The 18505-nt window shown below is 47.7% G+C and overlaps 1 protein-coding gene across 6 annotated transcripts in view; it reads right to left on the reverse strand.

Moving 5' to 3' along the window:
* CTTN (cortactin) overlaps positions 1-13380 on the reverse strand; it is a 34825-nt gene extending 21445 nt beyond the window's left edge. For 2 of the 6 annotated variants that reach the window (XM_069471706.1, XM_069471701.1), the window contains exons 1-5: positions 13297-13380; positions 8018-8114; positions 5697-5783; positions 5487-5560; positions 2646-2775 (exon numbers count right to left, since the gene is read on the reverse strand). In XM_069471706.1, the coding sequence (XP_069327807.1) occupies positions 2646-2775; positions 5487-5560; positions 5697-5783 (291 nt within the window). In that variant the 5' untranslated portion in view covers positions 8018-8114; positions 13297-13380. Of the gene's footprint in view, positions 1-2645; positions 2776-5486; positions 5561-5696; positions 5784-8017; positions 8115-11436; positions 11461-11728; positions 11829-12263; positions 12317-12942; positions 13072-13296 lie in introns of those variants that run through there. The other 4 variants (XM_069471702.1, XM_069471704.1, XM_069471703.1 and 1 more) reach the window with 4 other exon arrangements.
* Between the last annotated feature and the right edge of the window lie 5125 nt (positions 13381-18505).

An 18505-nucleotide genomic window follows, 5' to 3' on the forward strand; every position in this document is an offset into this window, starting at 1 on the left:
TGCCCACCGCAGCCTCCAGGGTCTCTCCCAGAACACACAAAGAGGTGGCGAGAGACAGCTGTGCCAGAGGGTTTCCCTGGCGTGAGTTTCCACCAGAGAGAGGTTATAAGAAACCCGTTCTAAAAATATGGCCAGAGTGACAGCCTGGTAACATTTCCAGCTTTCTGATGGAAACTGATTTATCCCCAAAATTGTCTTTGATCTTATATTGACAAAATCACACTTGTTACTGGCTGGTCGGTGAGTGTTTAGACTTGGGGTTCTAGGACGCAGAGACCAGGGAGGAAGAGGAAGCCGGATGGACTCCAGCCACCTTGAGTCCCCAAAGGAGGGTGCATGTGCTTAGACAACAGCAGTAACAGAACCCCACGGCTCCTGGCCAGGCTCCTCTTACAAATGTGTGCCTACCCCAAAAGTGTTTTATTCTGGAAGTCTCTATTGCATATTCCTGAATTCTTAACACAGGGATCTCAATTTTTTTTTTCAATTTCTGGAGAGAGCAGGTTACAAATACCTTAAGCCATTTCTTCTTGGGTTTGGAATCTGAGTTAGTTTTGACAACAGATTTGCCTTGTGGTGCTCACCTGAGCTGAGCGCTAACCTTTCCTAAATGCCCAGTTGGGGGGGGGGGGTGTGCTGTGAGCTGGCAGGGACAGCGGTGATGCCCCTCGCTGGATTCACCCTCCCAGGAGAAGCAGCGTGGCTCACGGCCCCGGCCCTCAGAAAGCCCAGCCCAGAGGGGAGTGTCTCGCTAGAAAGGACGGCACAGTGTGCCAGTGACGACCAAGCAAGGGAGCACAAGCTAAGGTGGAGAAGGCACGGGGGACAGGTGGCCTCTTGGGGCACAGGGAAGGGCAGGGCTCTTCAGGGAAGCTTCCTGGACTAGACAGGCTTGAGCTGTGGGTCAGGGCTGAGAGGCAGGCCAGCCAGAAGCACCCTCTGAGCAGCAGCAGAGAAGCCAGATCACCATAGGTTCATTACCAGGCTCTTCTTTGATACATTTTTATTATTTTCCCAATCCAGAGCTGGGGGGCAATTTTTAGAACAGATTTCTCTTTTCTCCTTGCTGTAACTCTCCACAAGCCCGGCGAGCACAGGGCCCATCTCAGTTTGGCATGGAAAAGGCTTCTTACCTACTTGACTCTTTCACTGCCCTGAACACAGGAAGTTTTGTCTGTTCATCTGCATTCCCGAAAGCTACCCAGACTTTTTTTTAGAATCCAAAGATGATTCTTCTCTGCACACTGTCTCAGCGTCAGGACGTCTCTGTGGTAGTGACGCAGCGACACAGCAACACCCGTCTCTTTCCTGCAGATGGCCCCGCACCCCACTCCAGCTCCAGCTTACTTGGGGATGTGGTTTGGGGTGCTCCCAGGCTGGCCACATCGTCCACTCTGCTGAGGGACAGAGGGACGAGCAGCTCACTCTGGCACAGCTACACTGTCCCGTGCCCGGGTCAGATGTTCATGAGACCCATGAGTGAGGCAGAGGCATGACATTACTGACTGGACTCCAACACCGGCTGAGACTTTCACTTCCATCCACAGAGAAGGGCAGACATCTGTCAGGTCAGAACAATCTCATGTTGCTCAGACGCGGAAATTCATCTCTACGAGATGTCTGCAGAATGCAAAGACCTGCTCTACTGAAGAACACGCAAACACACTGCAGTCTACACCATCTTGTCTGCAGAGGGAGCAAATAAGCCCTCCTTTCTCCTAGGGCAGGGAAGACCTAAGGTACCGGCAAAGTCAGCAACTTCGATCAACATCCGCTTGGCAGTCTGAACTCTAGCAAGGACTAGTCACAAGAAGCTTGTCCGTCGCTTTCTTTGAGACAAGGTCTCACTCTGTCACCCAGGCTTGAGTGCAGTGGCATCATCATAGCTCACAGCAACCTCAAACTCCTGGGCTCAAGGGATCCTCCTGCATCAGCCTCCCAAATAGCTGGGACTACAGGCCCATGCCACCACGCCCGGACATTTTTTTTTATTTTTTGTAGATACAGAGTCTTGCTATGTTGCCCTGGCTGGTCTCGAACTCCTGGCCTCAAGGGATCCTCCTGCCTTGGCTTTCTAAGGTGCTAGGATTACAGGTGTGAGCCACCGCGCTGGGCCTCGTCCATCGCTTTTGAACAGAGTGAGTGTTCTCTCCTCCCCACCACCCCCCGCCCCCGGCGTACACTGAAGGCCAGACTCCTCTCTGAAGGGCACCAAATGCAGGGAGAATATCAGCTATGCTGCCGGCTGAATTTCCACGTGTTGGGACCCAAAGGCCCACACATTTGGTCTGGGTCTGCGGACTGGTACAACTCAGGCTGCAAGCTGAACTGCAGGCAGTGACAACAACATCTGCAGTCAGATGCCTCTGGACTGCTGTCCTGATCACATAGCTGGCCTCTGGGGGACAATCTCCCCCTCTGTGCCTCCCCACACTCCAGCACCTCTAAAAATTTTTAAAGAGCTTCTAAAAAAGCTGGAGCACTCTATGACTAAATCCAATCAGGATTTAGGATTACTTTAGGTAAGTCTCATCCTAAACAAATGTAACTGCTACTCTAAGGGAAGTCTGAGGGATGGCTCTGCCAACTTGGCAAGGGACCCAAGCTCACCAGGAGGTTGGCACAGGCAGCCATCGTCCACTCACCTTGTCCATCCTGTCTTGTTCCACACCGAACTTCCCTCCGTAGCCATGGGAGGCTTTTGGTCCTGTTTCGAGTTCCTTCTCCTTAAGGGTCTGATGTTCTTGAAAAACATTCTCTCTCAGCTTGTGTATGCTTGAAGGGGAGAGATGAAAATAGGAACAAGTCAATAAAATATAATGAATGAGCATCCTTGCCTTCCAGTTGAATAAAGAGAGGTGACATTATCTTCGCAAATCTGTGAGTTTGGTCACTTGATGTTCACCCAGGTCCCTGCCTTCACTGTGCTTTCCCGACTATTCTGCAGCTGGTACATCCGCTTCAGTCACTCTCAGAGTCAGACGGAAGTTTCATGGCAGAAGGAACGCTAATCTGAACACGTGCAACAGGATCATCCCAACCACCCCCAAAAGGAGCTCTACTGAAACTTGAACTTTATTTCACAGGGAGAAAAGATTCTTGTTTTATTAGATAGATGAGTTAGGAAAACTAGCTCTGTCCGGAGGGAGGGGTTGCGAGTCAAAGGTCCCTTACTCCAGGTGTCCCAAGGACACCAGCAGAAGCCCAGTGATGACAACCATCTAGGCAGCCTGTCTTTCTTTAGCGGAAGTTCTCCAGCTTTTTATACATTCAAAGACGAGATGAGAGTCTTTCAGAATCTACCACCTAAAAGCCATTTTTAAATTTTAAATGCAGGGAATAATGAAACAGATTACAAGATGTGGTAAAACCCTGGCAGGCCAGGAAGCAGCTGTGCCCAAGAAATCCCAAGGTGCTAGGAAGGCCACCTTAGCATGTGGCCTTTCTGCCCAGGAGACACCAGGCCCACACCTTCAACATCTGGACAAATCCCAGAAGTATAGACGAAATGCAAACCAGGCTTGGAAACCACCAAACCCCCTTCAGGGAAAGGAAAGACAGGGCTCCTAAAACATGACAAGGACCACAGAGCACCAAGCACGGTACTGTCCCCACGTGTTCCCTTTCTGAATCCTAATCAATCCACAGGCTGTTTATACCCGAGTTCCTTTTGTACTCCAATCTACCCTCCCCAACATGTTCTGAAGTCACGGGGAATAGAATAGACGGGAAAACATGTGATGACATCACCAAGGTCAGAGTCCACCTGGTCTGCCTAACCCCACGGCAAATAAGCTAAGGCTGCACCAGCCTCCTGGGTCAGCCCCCATTTCAAACTGCCCCCCAGCTGGCCCCAGGACCTTCTACGTTCTCAAGCTGCTTCTCTAGAAGGGAGTGGACTGAGTCATGCAGGGACTAACACTTATGTCTAAAACGTCACTGCTGCCCAGTTGTGGTGGCTCATGCCTGTAGTCTCAGCTACTTAGGAGGCTGATGAGGGAGGACTGCTTCAGCCCAGGAATTCAAGGTTACAGTGAGCTATGACAGCACCGTTGCACTCCAGCCTGGGGGACAGAGCAACACCCTATCTCTTTTATTTCTTTACTTTAAAGAAATAAAAATAAAAAGCCACTGTGCAGACTTTGCCTTCTTTTCTAGATGATTTACTAAATCGTTCTCAGTCAAAGACACTGCAGCCAAGCAAGGCGCAGTCTTCCCAAAGTAGCAGAGCAGGTCACCCGGCCAGCAGTGCTGCCTTCACGGCAGGGAACGCAGCATAAGCTCTGAGCCCAGCACCACCTAAAACAAAAGTCTGATCACATTTTAAAAGTTCCTTTTATCTACACTTCCTGAGAAAAAAAAACAAACTACCCTGAGAGCTAGCATTTTAGATGGTGCCAAGTCAGAAACAATGACATGGTTCACTAAGTTCTCCTATTTTGGGCTTTTCATAAGAACAAAGCTTACAATTCAGTTCACAGTACCTATCAAATTCTGCAATACACAATACTTTCAGACAAGAAAGAAAATAAAGGAAGGGAGGCATTTAATGTCTAAGTTATTCAAAGACATCTCACACTTTAGAAACCTCCCACTTGCCAGGCTGAGCAAGAGCGAGACCCGTCTCTACTGAAAACAGAAAAATTTGCCTGGCGTGGTGGCACACGCCTAGAGTCCCAGCTACTTGGGAGGCTAAGGCAGGAGGATCGCTTGAGTCCAGGAGGTGGAGGATGCAGTGAGCTATGATCACACCACTGCATTCTACCCAGGGCAACCGAGCGAGACTCTGTCTCAAAAAAGAAAGAAAAAGAAACCTCCCACTTGTAGAAAGAAGAGCTTAAGTAACTGTGTTCCTTGATGAAAAGTAGACTCTCGGCCGGGCGCGGTGGCTCACACCTGTAATCCTAGCACTCTGGGAGGCCGAGGCGGGAGGATTGCTCGAGGTCAGGAGTTCGAGACCAACCTGAGCAAGAGTGAGACCCCGTCTCGACTAAAAAATAGAAAGAAATGATTTGGACAGATAAAAATATATATAAAAAAAATTAGCCAGGCATGGTGGTGCATGCCTGTAGTCCCAGCTACTTGAGAGGCTGAGGCAGGAGGATTGCTTGAGCCCAGGAGTTGGAGGTTGCTGTGAGCTAGGCTGACGCCACAGCACTCTAGCCCAGGCGACAGAGTGAGACTCTGTCTCAAAAAAAAAAAAAAGAAAAGAAAAGTAGACTCTCTAGAATTATAGACATAAAAATTGTTTGCAATGGAAATTTTAAAATTACTGAGCACATATGCATGTAAATACACACACAGAAATGCGTATGTTAATATATCAGATCTCATATTCATCTACTGTGTGAACAGGAGGTCAAGAAGACAAATAAAAGCAACCCTACACGTGGTGTCCCCACAGACGGATCAGAGGCACATGCCCGCTCCACCTGCGGCTTCACGCATCGCATCCCATTCACCACGGTGTTGGCGAGGCCTCTTACTTGATGTGCTCCTGGTGCCCGGAGCCTTGCACAGTTTTGGCGCCCCATCTTTGTTCTTTCTCACTCACATCATTCTGCAAAGAAAAAGAACTAGTAAGCTCCACACCCTGGATTGTAACACAGACAAACAAGTAACAACTGCCTAATCAAACAAAAACCTAGGAAAGACACTTCTAGAAAAACAAGAAGCAAAAGGCTGGTGGTTCCTACCACAAAATCGGGGTCGGTCTCCCAGTCATCAGCTCCCCCATCGTCCTGGGTGATGGACACCGCGTGACCTGCCGATGCTTTCCACATCTGAAAAAGCAGCCCCGAAGAGGGTTATGGAGACCTCAGGGGAGCCGTCTGTAGGTTTATTTATTTATTTATTTTTTGAGACAAAGTCTGCTCTGTCTCCCGGGCTAGAGTGCAGTGGCATCATCACAGCTCACTGCAACTTCAAACTCCTGGACTCAAGCGATGCTCCTGCCTCAGCCTCTCAAGTAGCTGAGACTACAGGTGTGCACCCACCACACCCAGCTAATTTTTCTATTTTTAGTAGAGACAGGGTCTCACTCTTGCTCAGGCTGGTCCCAAACTCCTGGACTCGAGCGATCCTCCTGCCTTGGCCTCCCAGAGTGCTAGGAGTACAGGCTTGAGCTACCGTGTCTGGCCCATCTGCAGGTTTTTACCAAAATTACAGACTCTAAGACAATAAAGAGAGGGTGGGGGCTGCGTGACCAGGTGATCTTTCATGACCCCTAGGATGACCACTGCAGGCATTAAAGCACTTAGCGCTGAGGGTTCTAACACTGTTGTCAACTGGCATCAGAAAGACACTGGAAACACTCTGTGGTTTCAACTCAAGTGAGAAAATTTTCCGGAAAATAAAAAGTTGGGTGTGGATATCCTTTATTCACTAAGAACAGACCCCCGTTCTTCTAAATCTTATGACAACACTGTTTTCCAAGCAAAAAAAAAAAAAAAAAAAGGCAGGCTGGATGTGTTGGCTCATGCCTGTAATCCCAGCACTTTGGGAAGCCAAGGATTGGCTTGAGGCCATGAGTTAGAATCCAGCCTAGGCAACATAGCAAGACACTGACTCTAAAAAAAAAAAATTAGAAATTAGCCAGGTGCAGTGACACACGCCCGTAGTCCCAGCTACTCAGGAGGCTTAGGTGGAAGGATCTTTCAAGCTCAGGAGTTCGAGGCTGCAGAGAGCCATGATTGTGCCACTGCACTCCAGACTGGGCAACAGGGACTCCTTCTGTAAAAAAAATTAAAAAGAGAAAAAACACATACCATTTTGGTTTCCACATTATAAATACACTAAACATTGCTAATGGTAAATTTCATGATACACGTATTTAAGAAAGAACATCCACTTTGATTTCAAGTGCTTACTGGAAATATAACAATGATTTTCTTCATTCATACTGACAATTTAATAAATGTTTCAAATAATTTATTAGCTGATTGCTTTACCATCTATTTCAGAATAAACAGGGTACATAAGACGCCAACTTTTCCTCTAGTGGACAGCTCTGAAAGTGGATAGTCATCTTTCTTCCTCAGCACTTTAAGCCTGTAAGGTTTTGTCTATTATAGAGAACAATGGCACATCTGTAGACACTAACAAGACAATTATTTTTATAACTGCAAAGATAAAATCTAACCTTTAAAGTTTAAAAAAACTCTGCCCGCTCCAGCCCGGCTGGGTCTCAAGTCCAAGTCCAAGGCGGCAGAGTGAGGCTCTCAAATTTCTAGGTGCAACTCCTGCCACCAGTGGGGCAGGACCAATAATACCCCTGGAACTAGGGCCACCCTGAACCTCATCTAAATGCTCCAAAAAGCATGGCAAAAATTTCCCAGACGTCATCTGCCTTTGACAGGATTTTAGAGAGCAGATGAACTAGAATCTCAGCACTGAAAGGAAAACCAGACAGTCTAATCTCAATGTGCCCATTTAACAGATGGGAAAAAATGGCTACAGGAAAGTTAAATGGTCTGCCCAGACTCAAGTCTGCCCCATGGCACCTGGCACTTCAGCTGCGTATAGTTTCGACCACCAAGGAAATGGTCACAGGCAAGGATGGGGGGGGGGGGTCTCTGCAGGGGACCAAAACAGGTGTCTTTGCCTGTTACTTTTTCAGACTCATCAGGTAAAGATCGGCAAAGCACAACCTCCACTGACCTTTCTGGAATTCAGCTTCACCGGTAGGCAAGGCGGGCATTTCTGCACGCTTCATAAATGCCTGGTGGACCTGCCCACTTTCAATGGAACATGACAGAAAGAGGCCAGACTGCCCCTTCTGAAAGGACAGAAACGCTTCCTGTTCCTCCATCCCTGAGTTTTCTGCAATTCCCTCCGCTTTCTAAGTCATCAGCAATATCAGAAACTTGACTTTTTTAAACAATGGAATTTCCTTCCAGAAAATTGTCTCTCTCCCTGTAAGCCCACAGTGAGAGCAACCCCCTCCTTTCTTTGTTAAAGGGATGTTTCTCTCACCATCCACGGGGAAAGAATATTAGAATGTTCACAATACACGAACCTTTCTTTCCGGTCGAAGATAAAAGGCTGCTCACAAAACTCCGTTTAAAACACAGTTATCCAATGAGGAATTTCCAGGCATTTGGGAATGATTCCGTCTGTAAAAAGATTAAGGGTAGAAAGCTCAGAAGGACGTCTGTTGACAGTGTCTCTGGGCAAATCCTTCTGTGTGGAGATCTTTTTAGAATACCCTGGAAATCCTCCCAAATGTAACAAGATTTTGTAAAGAAATGTGAAAGGAGGATGGAAAGATTTACATTTTATTAATCAAGAAAGTCAACATAAAGAAACTAAAGCAATTAAGTTTTAAAAGATTTACAACTACATGATGTTTCTTCTTAGTGCAAGCAGAAATTATTGGCTCAACTGCTAGCGCAAGTTTCCTGTTTGCTACACTTCTTATAGGTCTTCATGTTTCATTCATTCTGTTAATAATTTATGACATTATTAAAAACAATACAATTCTATTGCTGTGAGATAAATATCTCACAATAGAATATATGTGCATGTGTATGTAAAAAATATATATATATATAAAAAAAAAAGAAAAACACTCCATGCTGTGGCTGGGAGGAAAAAATAGTACGCTGACTGGCTATGAGGACGTGAGCTCTGCAGCCAGAGAGCTGCGCAGAAGTGGGCTGCATTCCTAATGAATGTATAGGGTTACTGGGCAGAGAAAAACACTCCAGTTCCCCAGATGGTGGCCAAGCACACACCCTCTTCCCTAAGACCCTACATCAGTCTCAACCGGACACCGCACTGCTAGACATCACATATCAGATGAATAAAATCCCCTTGTCCCCTAGCAACAAGCCAGTCCCAGGCAGACCCACGTGCACCAGGATGCAGCTTTTCATGCATTAGGAACTACAGGGCTGCTGGCTGGCTGGTCCTCTCTATACTTAATTTCCTTAGTCCCTTTTTTTTTTTATTATTATTAAGAGACAGGGGCTTGCTCTGTTGCCCAGGCTGGAGTACAATGGCCCAATCATAACTCGCTGCAGCCTCGAACTTCCGGGCTCAAGTGATCCTCCTGCCTCAACCTCCCGAAGTGCTGGGACTACAGGTGTGTGCCACTGCGCCCAGTCCTCTTTACTTACTGACCCAACTATTTGCTCCTTCTGTCTCCCCAGTCCCCTCTGGAAAGCCTAACTCCTGTGGATTTCTCGGTACATTCTAGATACTGCAGTTACTGGTGTCATCAGCAAGCATCTATAAAGATCTACCCGAGGGCAGCTACTGATAGGCTCTAACCCACAGTAATTTACCATCCCCTTGATATTTAAAACTTTTAAAAATTATAAAAATAACTAATTGAAAAATCAGCTTGGCCGGGCGCGGTGGCTCACGCCTGTAATCCTAGCACTCTGGGAGGCCGAGGCGGGTGGATTGCTCAAGGTCAGGAGTTCGAGACCAGCCTGAGCGAGACCCCGTCTCTACTAAAAACAGAAAGACATTATATGGACACCTAAAAATCTATATAGAAAAAATTAGCCGGGCATAGTGGCGCATGCCTGTAGTCCCAGCTACTCGGGAGGCTGAGGCAGTAGGATCGCTTGAGCCCAGGAGTTTGAGGTTGCTGTGAGCTAAGCTGACGCCACGGCACTCACTCTAGCCTGGGCAACAAAGTGAGACTCTGTCTCAACAAAAAAAAAAAAAAAAAAAAAAAAAAAAAAAAAAAAGAAAAATCAGCTTAAATGTCTTGTGAATCCAAAGATAATGGCTCTAAACCCCTAGCTCAACACCATATGCAAAAAGTATCTAAAAAAATGAATTAAAATCCTAACTATGAGTAATCTTGATTTTGAATTTGGCAATAGTTTCTTGGGTATGATACCAAAAACAAGAAGAGAAGAAATAGATAAATTGGACAAAATGTAAAACTCTGTCCTTCAAAGAACATCAAGGTGAAAAGACGATCCATTGAATAAGTGAAAACTATTTTTCAACCATATATCAAGAATATAGAAAGAATTCTTACAACTCAATAAAAAGGACAACTAACCCCATTTAAAAATGGGTGCAGGATCTGAACAGAAGATATCTTTCTCCAAAGAAGATATAAAAATGGCTAATAAGCTCATGCAAAGATGTTCAATGTCATTAACCATCAGGGAAATGCAAATCTAAACCACAAGGAGAAACTACTTCACACCCATCAGGATGGCTAAAATCAAAAAGACAGTAACAAGTGTTGGTGAGGGTGTGGAGAAACTGGAACCTACATACGTTGCTGGTGGGAATGGAAAATAGAAAACAGTCTGGCAGTTCCTGAAAAGGGTAAACACAGGTACTATATGATTCTGCAATCCCACTCCCAGGTACATGCCCAAGAGAAATGCAAATATAAGCCACATAAAAGCTTGTACATGAATGTTCACAATAGCATTGTTCATAATTGCCAGAAAGTGGAAACCCAAATGTCCATCAACTGATGAAGAGATATGTAACATGTGGTCTATCCACACGATGGCACGTCATTCAGCATAAAAACAATGAAGCACTGACACACACTACAACATGGATGCTCCCTGAATACATCATGCTAAGTGAAAGAAGCCAGTCACTACACACCACATATTATACGATTCCATTTAAATGAAATATCCAGAATTGGCAAATCTATAGAGATAAAAAGTGCATCAGTAGTTGCCCAGGCCTGGAGGGACTGGGGTGGGGGAGGATTGGAGGTGATGGCTAAACGGTACCGGGTTTCTTTTTGAGGTGATAAAATTCCTCTGAAATTGACTGTGGTGATGGTTACACGACTCTGTGAACATACTAAAAACCACTGAATTGTACACATTAAATTGGTGCATTGTATAGCATGTGAATTACATCTCAATGATGCTGTTACAAAAAAAATACTATTCAAAAAAGATAATGCCTCTATCCAGCACCCTTAATATTAAATCTCCCTTGCAAACGTCACTCGTACAAATCAAGATTGCACAAATATGAAGTAACCTTGCCCAGTATAAACAGAGTGAAAATCTCCTCTATGGAAGAATGTTCTAAATGATGGGACAGAACCACCCACCCAGAATCACGTTTATGTTGGTCTCACTATCTACAGCGTAGCAGAAAGCCAAAGAGAACCAAAAGGCTTTTGAGTAGCCAAAACAGATATTCCAAGGCCAACTCCCCACACCACGCATGTTCCAAGGAAACCCCCCCATCCTCACCCTGAGCACTTTTGCTCACAGTTAGCTCCACACAGTGCTTGAGCAGAGGGGAGTGGCCTTGCCTGCACAGAGACAGCAGTGAGAGACATGTGCTGATGGAACACGTGCAGTCCCTGCTCTCGGCTGCCCCAGGACATGGGAACACTGCAGCATAAGGCAGTAACTAGTGCTCACCATGACAGGCCCATTCAACTGACTCATACATTCAACCACACATGTTCTGAGCACCTACTGTGTGTCAGGAACCAAAGGTCTGCATCACCAGTTACGCTCACTGTAATTTAAAAAGTGAGTTTTTAGTATGTTCACAGAATGGTTTTAGTATGTTCAGGTTGTGTAACCATCACCACAATCAATTTCAGAGTAATTTTATCACCTCAAAAAGAAACCCTGTACCCTTTAGCCGTCACCTCCAATCACCCCCCACCTCCAGCCCTGGGCAACTACTAATGCACTTTTAAAGCCAAGTCCATCAAAATGCTACAATTAAAGTCAGCTTTATTTAGCAAGCAAGGTGGCAGCACCTGTAGTCCCAGCTACTCTGGAGGCTGAGGTGGGAGGATCTCTTGAGCCCAGAGAATAGCCGTTGCACTCCAGTCTGGGCAACATAGCAAGACCCTGTCTCTTTCCAAAAAAGGAATTTTTTAAAAGTCAGCTTTAGCAGAGGGTAAACTTCCAATACCCAGCAACCTGATACCAAAACAACCCTACCTTCCCAGCTCTTTATTCTGTTAGGTCTTAAAATCGCAATCAAGAAACGCTCCCTTATTCCTTGACTATCTGGCAAATACTCCTCTAACCAGAGGAGAAATGGGATTGACTCAATGTGCTAGAGCCGGTGACTCACCCCCACCGTCAAACACGGAAGGGAGGCACGGGCAGGCGGCCACTCCCAGTCCAGGCCCTGGGCCCACTCAGGCTCCACAGGGCCACAGACTGAATCCCACCGTAGGGACCTAGAGGGTGAAGCCCCCTGACAAAGCACTGTCCAACCAAGTCAAAACGGAACCCAAAAGGAGCGTGGGCATAATCTGGCACAAGATTCCAGGGAGCGCTCACTTGGGCTGCTTAAGAGCTGTGTTCAGCAGAAAATGGAATTCCTCCCCAAGTGGCCAGACACGTCTACAGATTCCAGTCGGAGGAAGCCCTGTCCACGCTCACCAGAGACCCGCCAGCACGGGGGATCGCGCATCCGCTGGAATAGCCAGGCGATCGAAAAGCAAGAATCAGAAACCCCAAAGCATCTTTCTGGTGATTTCAAACATTCAGAAGGAAGGACGGTTCCAAATTTAGAGCCTCACGACTAGCAGCGGCTGCTGTGTCGCCGCATTTCCACTGACCTGATTGCTGATTGCAAAACCTCCCCTTAGGTGCGGGCCAGGTCCCCAGCTGCCCGGCCACTGTCCCCTGCCGAGCCCTGTCTGAGCCCCTCGGAGCCTCCGTACCCTCCCCCTCAGACCCCACGCCCTGCCCACAGGCCCCGGCCCCTCCATTCTGAGTTCCCAACTCCGAAGGCCAAGCGCCCCTCCCCCTCGGACCCCCATCCTCTTCTCCAATCTCCTCGGACTCCTGCTCCTCCCCTCGTTCCCCCAATCCCTTTCCCCTATACCTTTAGACCCCAACTCCTCCGCTCGCACCCTCATACCTTTCCCCTATGCCCTCGGACCCCGGGCCCTCCGCTCGCACCCCACAACACCCAAGGCCCAGCGCCCCTCCCCCTCGGAGCGCAGCCCCCTACCTCGTCTGGCCTCTCTCCGTCCCCTCAAACCCTCCGGGCCGCCGCATCTCCCCTCAGAAACCGGACCCCTCCCAAGCCGGCCCCTCTAACCTTTCTCCGCGGAGCCCCGGCCCCCCCGGTCCGCCCCTCCCCCTCGCACCCCGCCCCCTCGGCCCGGGCCCCTCCCCCGTCCGCGCCCCCAGCCCGCGCCCAGGGCCGGGGACGCCCCGGGCGCTCCCCCCCGCCCCCAAAACCGCAGGCGGAAGAGTGGCGAGACCGCTGCGGTCGCCGCTTCCTTCCCGTTTCGGGGCCAGTGGCGCCTCGGGGGTGGAGCGGAGAGCACAGCCGCCCGCCCGGGGACGCCGCCTCGCTCACCGCCGCGGGGCGTCAGTCCGGCCCGGGTCAGCCCGGCTCGCGCTGCGCCCGCGATCCCAGGCGCCAGGCTCCACTTCCGGTTCCGCGGACGGGGGCGGGGCCGCATCCGGGTCCGGCGAAGCCCCGCCCCGAGGTCCCGGCTGCGCCTCGCGCTCCGAGTGCGGATGGACGTGCAGGAATGCGGCCGGTCCTGGGCGGTCACGGGGGCATCTCAGGGTGAGCGGCTCTGGCCGGTGAGAAGGGAAATGCGCCTCGGCGGGGACGGGGCCGCGAGCCTAGAGCCCTGCGGAGGTGGCTATGCCGGCCGGTCTGCCGGGCCATCGTGCCTCCTCCTCACCCTCTCCCTCCACCCCGCAGGCTGTCCCTCTTCTCACAAGGCCGCATCTGTGTCCGGGGAGTGGGAGAGCGGGACGGACTGGGGCTTGCCCTCAGGGCCCTTCCAGCCAGGTGACTCAAGCACTCCACCGCCTAGATACATACGTCGGAGATAAGTGCTCTGCAGAAGTCAAAGGTGTCATGAAATTATGCTGGGGAGAAGGTAGGGCCTGAACCCATCTGGGACATCAGAGAGTTCTTCCGGCAATTCACATTTTAGCCAAGATCCAGAGCCAAGTAGGTGTAAACAAGATAAGAAGGGAAGAATTTTCTAAGCAGAGAAACAGCTTGTGCAAAGGCCCTGAGGCAGGAAAGGTCTTTCCACAGAGGACCTAAAGGAAGCGTGAGATAGGGCTGGGCCGTGTAGCATTTGAACAAGCACAGCAAGGGCCTTGGCCTTTACGCTAAAAGAAATGGGAAGTCCTTGGAGGAAGTTAAACAGATAAAAGACATCATAAAGATTGAATGGTGGTCTGGTGGCTCATGCCTGCAATCCTAGCACTCTGGGAGGCCAAGGCAGGAGGATGACTTGAGCCCGGGAGCTCTAGACCAGCCTGAGCAAGAGGAAGACCCCATCTCTACTAAAAATAGAAAAAATTAGCTAGGCGTGGTGGCATGCACCTGTAGTCCCAGCTGCTTGGGAGGCCAAGGTGGGAGAATCGCTTGAGCCCAGGAGTTTGAGACTGCAGTGAGCTATGATGATGCCACTGTACTCTACCTGGGGTGACAGAGTGAGACTCAGTTTCAAAAAAAAAAAAAAAAGATTGGTGAGGAGATTACTTTGGCTGCTGTGTGGAGAATGGTTGGGAAGAGGACCAGGTAGGAGCCTAATGCAGCCAATTCAGGCAAACTGGTGACAGGTAAGATGGAGAGAAGTGGGTAGAAACAAGCGACCTTTAGAAAGTTAAATTTGTCAGATTTGAGGATGGATTAGAGGTGGGGGGTGGGAAAGGAAAGGTCAGGTGTCAAGGATAATTTTTTAAAGGTAAAATCATATTTTCACACATACATAAAATGAAAACATGTCAAAGATCTTATTTAACTCAATAAGGAATAAACCAGTAAGGTGTTACAACTGATTCAAAGGCGAAGTAAAAAGAATGCTAAAATGAATTTGCAAAAACTAGTTCATCCTTAGGGTATTTCACTGCACACAGCTAGTTTGCACTTCTATGGACAAGGATCATTTATGTTGCTCCCTGTTTTCTGGAGGTTAACTTCTGCCTCTATAGAGTATAAAATAGGCTAGTAAAAACAAAGGCCTATGTCCCATACGATAACCTGATCATCAGAGGCTCGGACATTCTATTGAATAACCAAATCTTTTTGCCCATTCGAAAGTCTGAAATTTTTTCTGACAACAGGATGCCTCCTAGCATCTGGGGAGGTGCTCTCGGACTGGGAAAATGAGGGTGGGTGAGGACCTCAGGAGGAGATGCACTGAGACTGAGGAGGGAGAGTGAGTATAGTCCCAGACTGGTGCATTTGAGTGACCTGTGACAATCAAGTGGAGAAACCAACCTGCCAACACTTTGATCCCGACTCCTAGCCTCCAGAACTGTGAAAAAATAAATATTTCGTGTTGTTGTTTGAGCCCGCTACTCTATGGTGCTTTGTTACAGCAGCCCTACTGGACTAACAGGCCCCAACGAAGCTTGTTTCCTGTGCCCACCCCCTTTGCTATGTGACATCGCTCTTGTGCCTGTCAAGAGATGCTGTCTGTTTCTCCATCCTCTTGAATCTGGGCTGGCCTTGTGACTTGCTTTGCTCGATAGAATGCACAGAAATGAATTGTGCGAGTTTCGGGGTCTAGCCCTTAAGAGACCTTGCAGCTTCTAATCTTGCATCTTGAACCTCGAGGCTATGATGCTGTGGAGCCCAGCCTAGCCATTGGAAGATGAGAAGCCACTAGAAAGAGAGATGAGGCACCACAGGCAGTGGCCAGTGCTAGCTGCCAAGCATTTGGCTGAGGCCATGTTGGACCTTCCAACCCCACTCAGATGACTGCAGTCACGAGATCCCAGGACAGACCAGCAGAAAAAAATCACCCAGATTGCCAAACCACTGAATCAAGAGAAACAATAAAACATGGTTATTTTTTTACCACTAAGTTTTGGGGTGGATTTTAACACAGCAACAGATAAGAAAACATACCAGATGGTGGGGGAGAAAACAGCATAAAAAATAGAAGACAGTAGAAAACATAAGTGCATTCACACATAAGATTGTTCCAATTATCTACTGCTGTAATAAACCACCCCAAAAGTCTGTGGTGGAAAACAACCACAATTGTATCATGTACACAATTCCATGGATCCAGAAATTCAGACAGGGCACATTGGGGATGGCTCATCTCTCCTTCCAATGGGACCTTGGTTCTGACTGATCCAACAGACAGAACCAATCATGTCTTCATGGACTGGCATGTCCAAGTTGGCTTCTTTACTTACATGTTTGGCATCTAGAATAGGATGGCAGAAACAGCTGGGGACAGCCACCAGCCATGTCTCATTTTCCACAGTCTTTCCTTGTGGCTGGTTGGGCTTCCTTACAGCATGGTGGTCTTGGGGGTAATGGGACTTACTACTGGATGGCTTGTTTCTTTCAGAGCAAGAGTTCCACGGAGTCCAGGTGGAAGCTGCCAGGCTTCTTATGACCTAGCTTCAGAGGTCCCTAAACATCCTACCTGCTACATTCTTTTGGTCAAGCAAGTCAGTAAGGCCATCCCAGCTTTAAAGAGTGGGGAATTAGACTCCACCTTTCAATGAGAAGAGTAGCAAAGAATTTTCAGCCTATCTTACATGTGATGTTTTGTCTAAGATGTCATTGCTTGTAAGAATGCACCATAATTCCAGATACCAAAATGTGAAAAAAAAATGGTCATATAGAACTGATGAAACGTAGTGTGTACATGCTGGGTTGTGATATAAAATGTTTCCACTGTGGGTTGCAGTCCAAGTTTGAGATTGAGCAAAATCATCATTCCAAAGTGAGGCTCAAGAAGTAATCATTTCCAGGCTGGGCGTGGTGGCTCACGCCTGTAATCCTAGCACCCTGGGAGGCCAAGGTGGGTGGATCGTTTGAGCTCAGGAGTTCAAAACCAGCCTGAGCAAGAGCGAGACCCCATCTCTACTAAAAATAGAAAGAAATTAGCTGGACAGCTAAAAATATATATAGAAAAAATTAGTCGGGCATGGTGGCACATGCCTATAGTCCCAGCTACTTGGGAGGCTGAGGCAGAAGGATCGCTTGAGCCCAGGAGTTTGAGGTTGCTGTGAGCTAGGCTGATACCACAGCACTCTAGCCTGGGCAACAGAGTGAGACTCTGTCTCAAAAAAATAAAAGTAAAAAAAAATTTTAAAAAAAGAAGTAATCATTTCCAGACATCCAAAGACGGAGAGATAGTTTATCACATAGAGGGTCTCCCTGAGATAACTATTCATTTTTTTTCTTTTCATTTTTTTCCCTCATTTGCATGGGAGTATATTCAATTTTTTTATTATGGAAAATTTCACACAAAAGTGAAACTAGAATAATATAATAAACCCTCATGAATCCATCACCCTCCTTCAACAATCATCAAGCCACATGGTCAGTGTTGTTTGATCCACAGCCTGAGCTATCCCCTCCCCCAAGATTATTTGAAAGCAGATCCCAGACATCACATTATCTCATCTGTGAATATTGGGGATACAGTCTTGCCATGTCCCCTTTTTGTTGTAATCAAAGTATCTCACTTGGCTCAACAATAATATTTACAGTCTTAATGGAAATGGTGAATGTGGATTTAACTGATGTTAATGGGATAAACCCCAAACTCTGTAAAATGATTGAAAGCGGTTTATTCTGAGCCTAATGTGTGTGACTGGCCCAGAGCACCTGGCCTCAAGACGTCCTGAGAAAATGTGCCCACAGTAGCTGGGTTACAGATTGGTTTTGTACATTCCTGGGGACGAGAATCACACTTAAGATCCTGTGTCGCCGTGTGGAGGGCATACACCGGTTTGTCGTGAAAAGGCGGGACATCTGCAAAGGAGGGGGTGGGAAGGCGCTTACAGGTTATAGGTGAGTTTAATGAGTCTTTGATTTGTAATTGATTAAAGAAATGAAGCTTTGTCTAATGGCTTGGAATGTTTCAACTTAACGAAGTCTAGTAATCAGAGACAAGTCACCCAACATTTACCAAAACTCAAGAGACAGGTCCAGTAAACTGATGGCCTGTAGGTGTGGTTTAGGCTTTGTCTTGCACAGCCTTAGGCCTGTTAATGATTTAGTATCTTATGGTTGCAAAGAGTAACTCCAAAAGGGACAGGACAGAACTACGCGTGTGTGACCTCTCTTCTCATGGCCGGCAACTCAGCTTTAAGGTTTTTTTGGGTCCCCTTGGCCAAGAGGGGTCCATTCAATCAGCTGAGGGGAGCCTAAGATTTTATTTTAGTTCACACCAATAGCCTTGACTTACCTCTGTTGGGGGATTGGGAGAGGGAAAGGGAGTTGCCAGGTATAGTAGCGTGCACCTGTAGTCCCAGCCACTAGGGAGGCTGAGTTGGGAGGATGGCTTGAGCCCAGGAGTTTGAGGCTGCAGTGAGCTCTGATCACACCACTGCATTCATTCCAGCCTGGGCAACAGAGTGAGACTGGAAGCAGCTCTATGAACAAATTTCAGTGACCTCTATGTATTTTTTATAATCTTCTCCCTTAACTGACTACTTGAACTTTTTGAGTTGTTTGCCAGAAATGGCAGAATGTTTACAAGACAAAGGAGTTGAGATTCTGAAGTCCCCTGAACAAGATTCCTGATGCCAAGAATCACCACCCCCTAGGACCTGCCCCA

The sequence above is a fragment of the Eulemur rufifrons genome, chromosome 6 (assembly GCF_041146395.1).
Source record: "Eulemur rufifrons isolate Redbay chromosome 6, OSU_ERuf_1, whole genome shotgun sequence".
NCBI classification, from domain to species: Eukaryota; Metazoa; Chordata; class Mammalia; order Primates; family Lemuridae; genus Eulemur; species Eulemur rufifrons.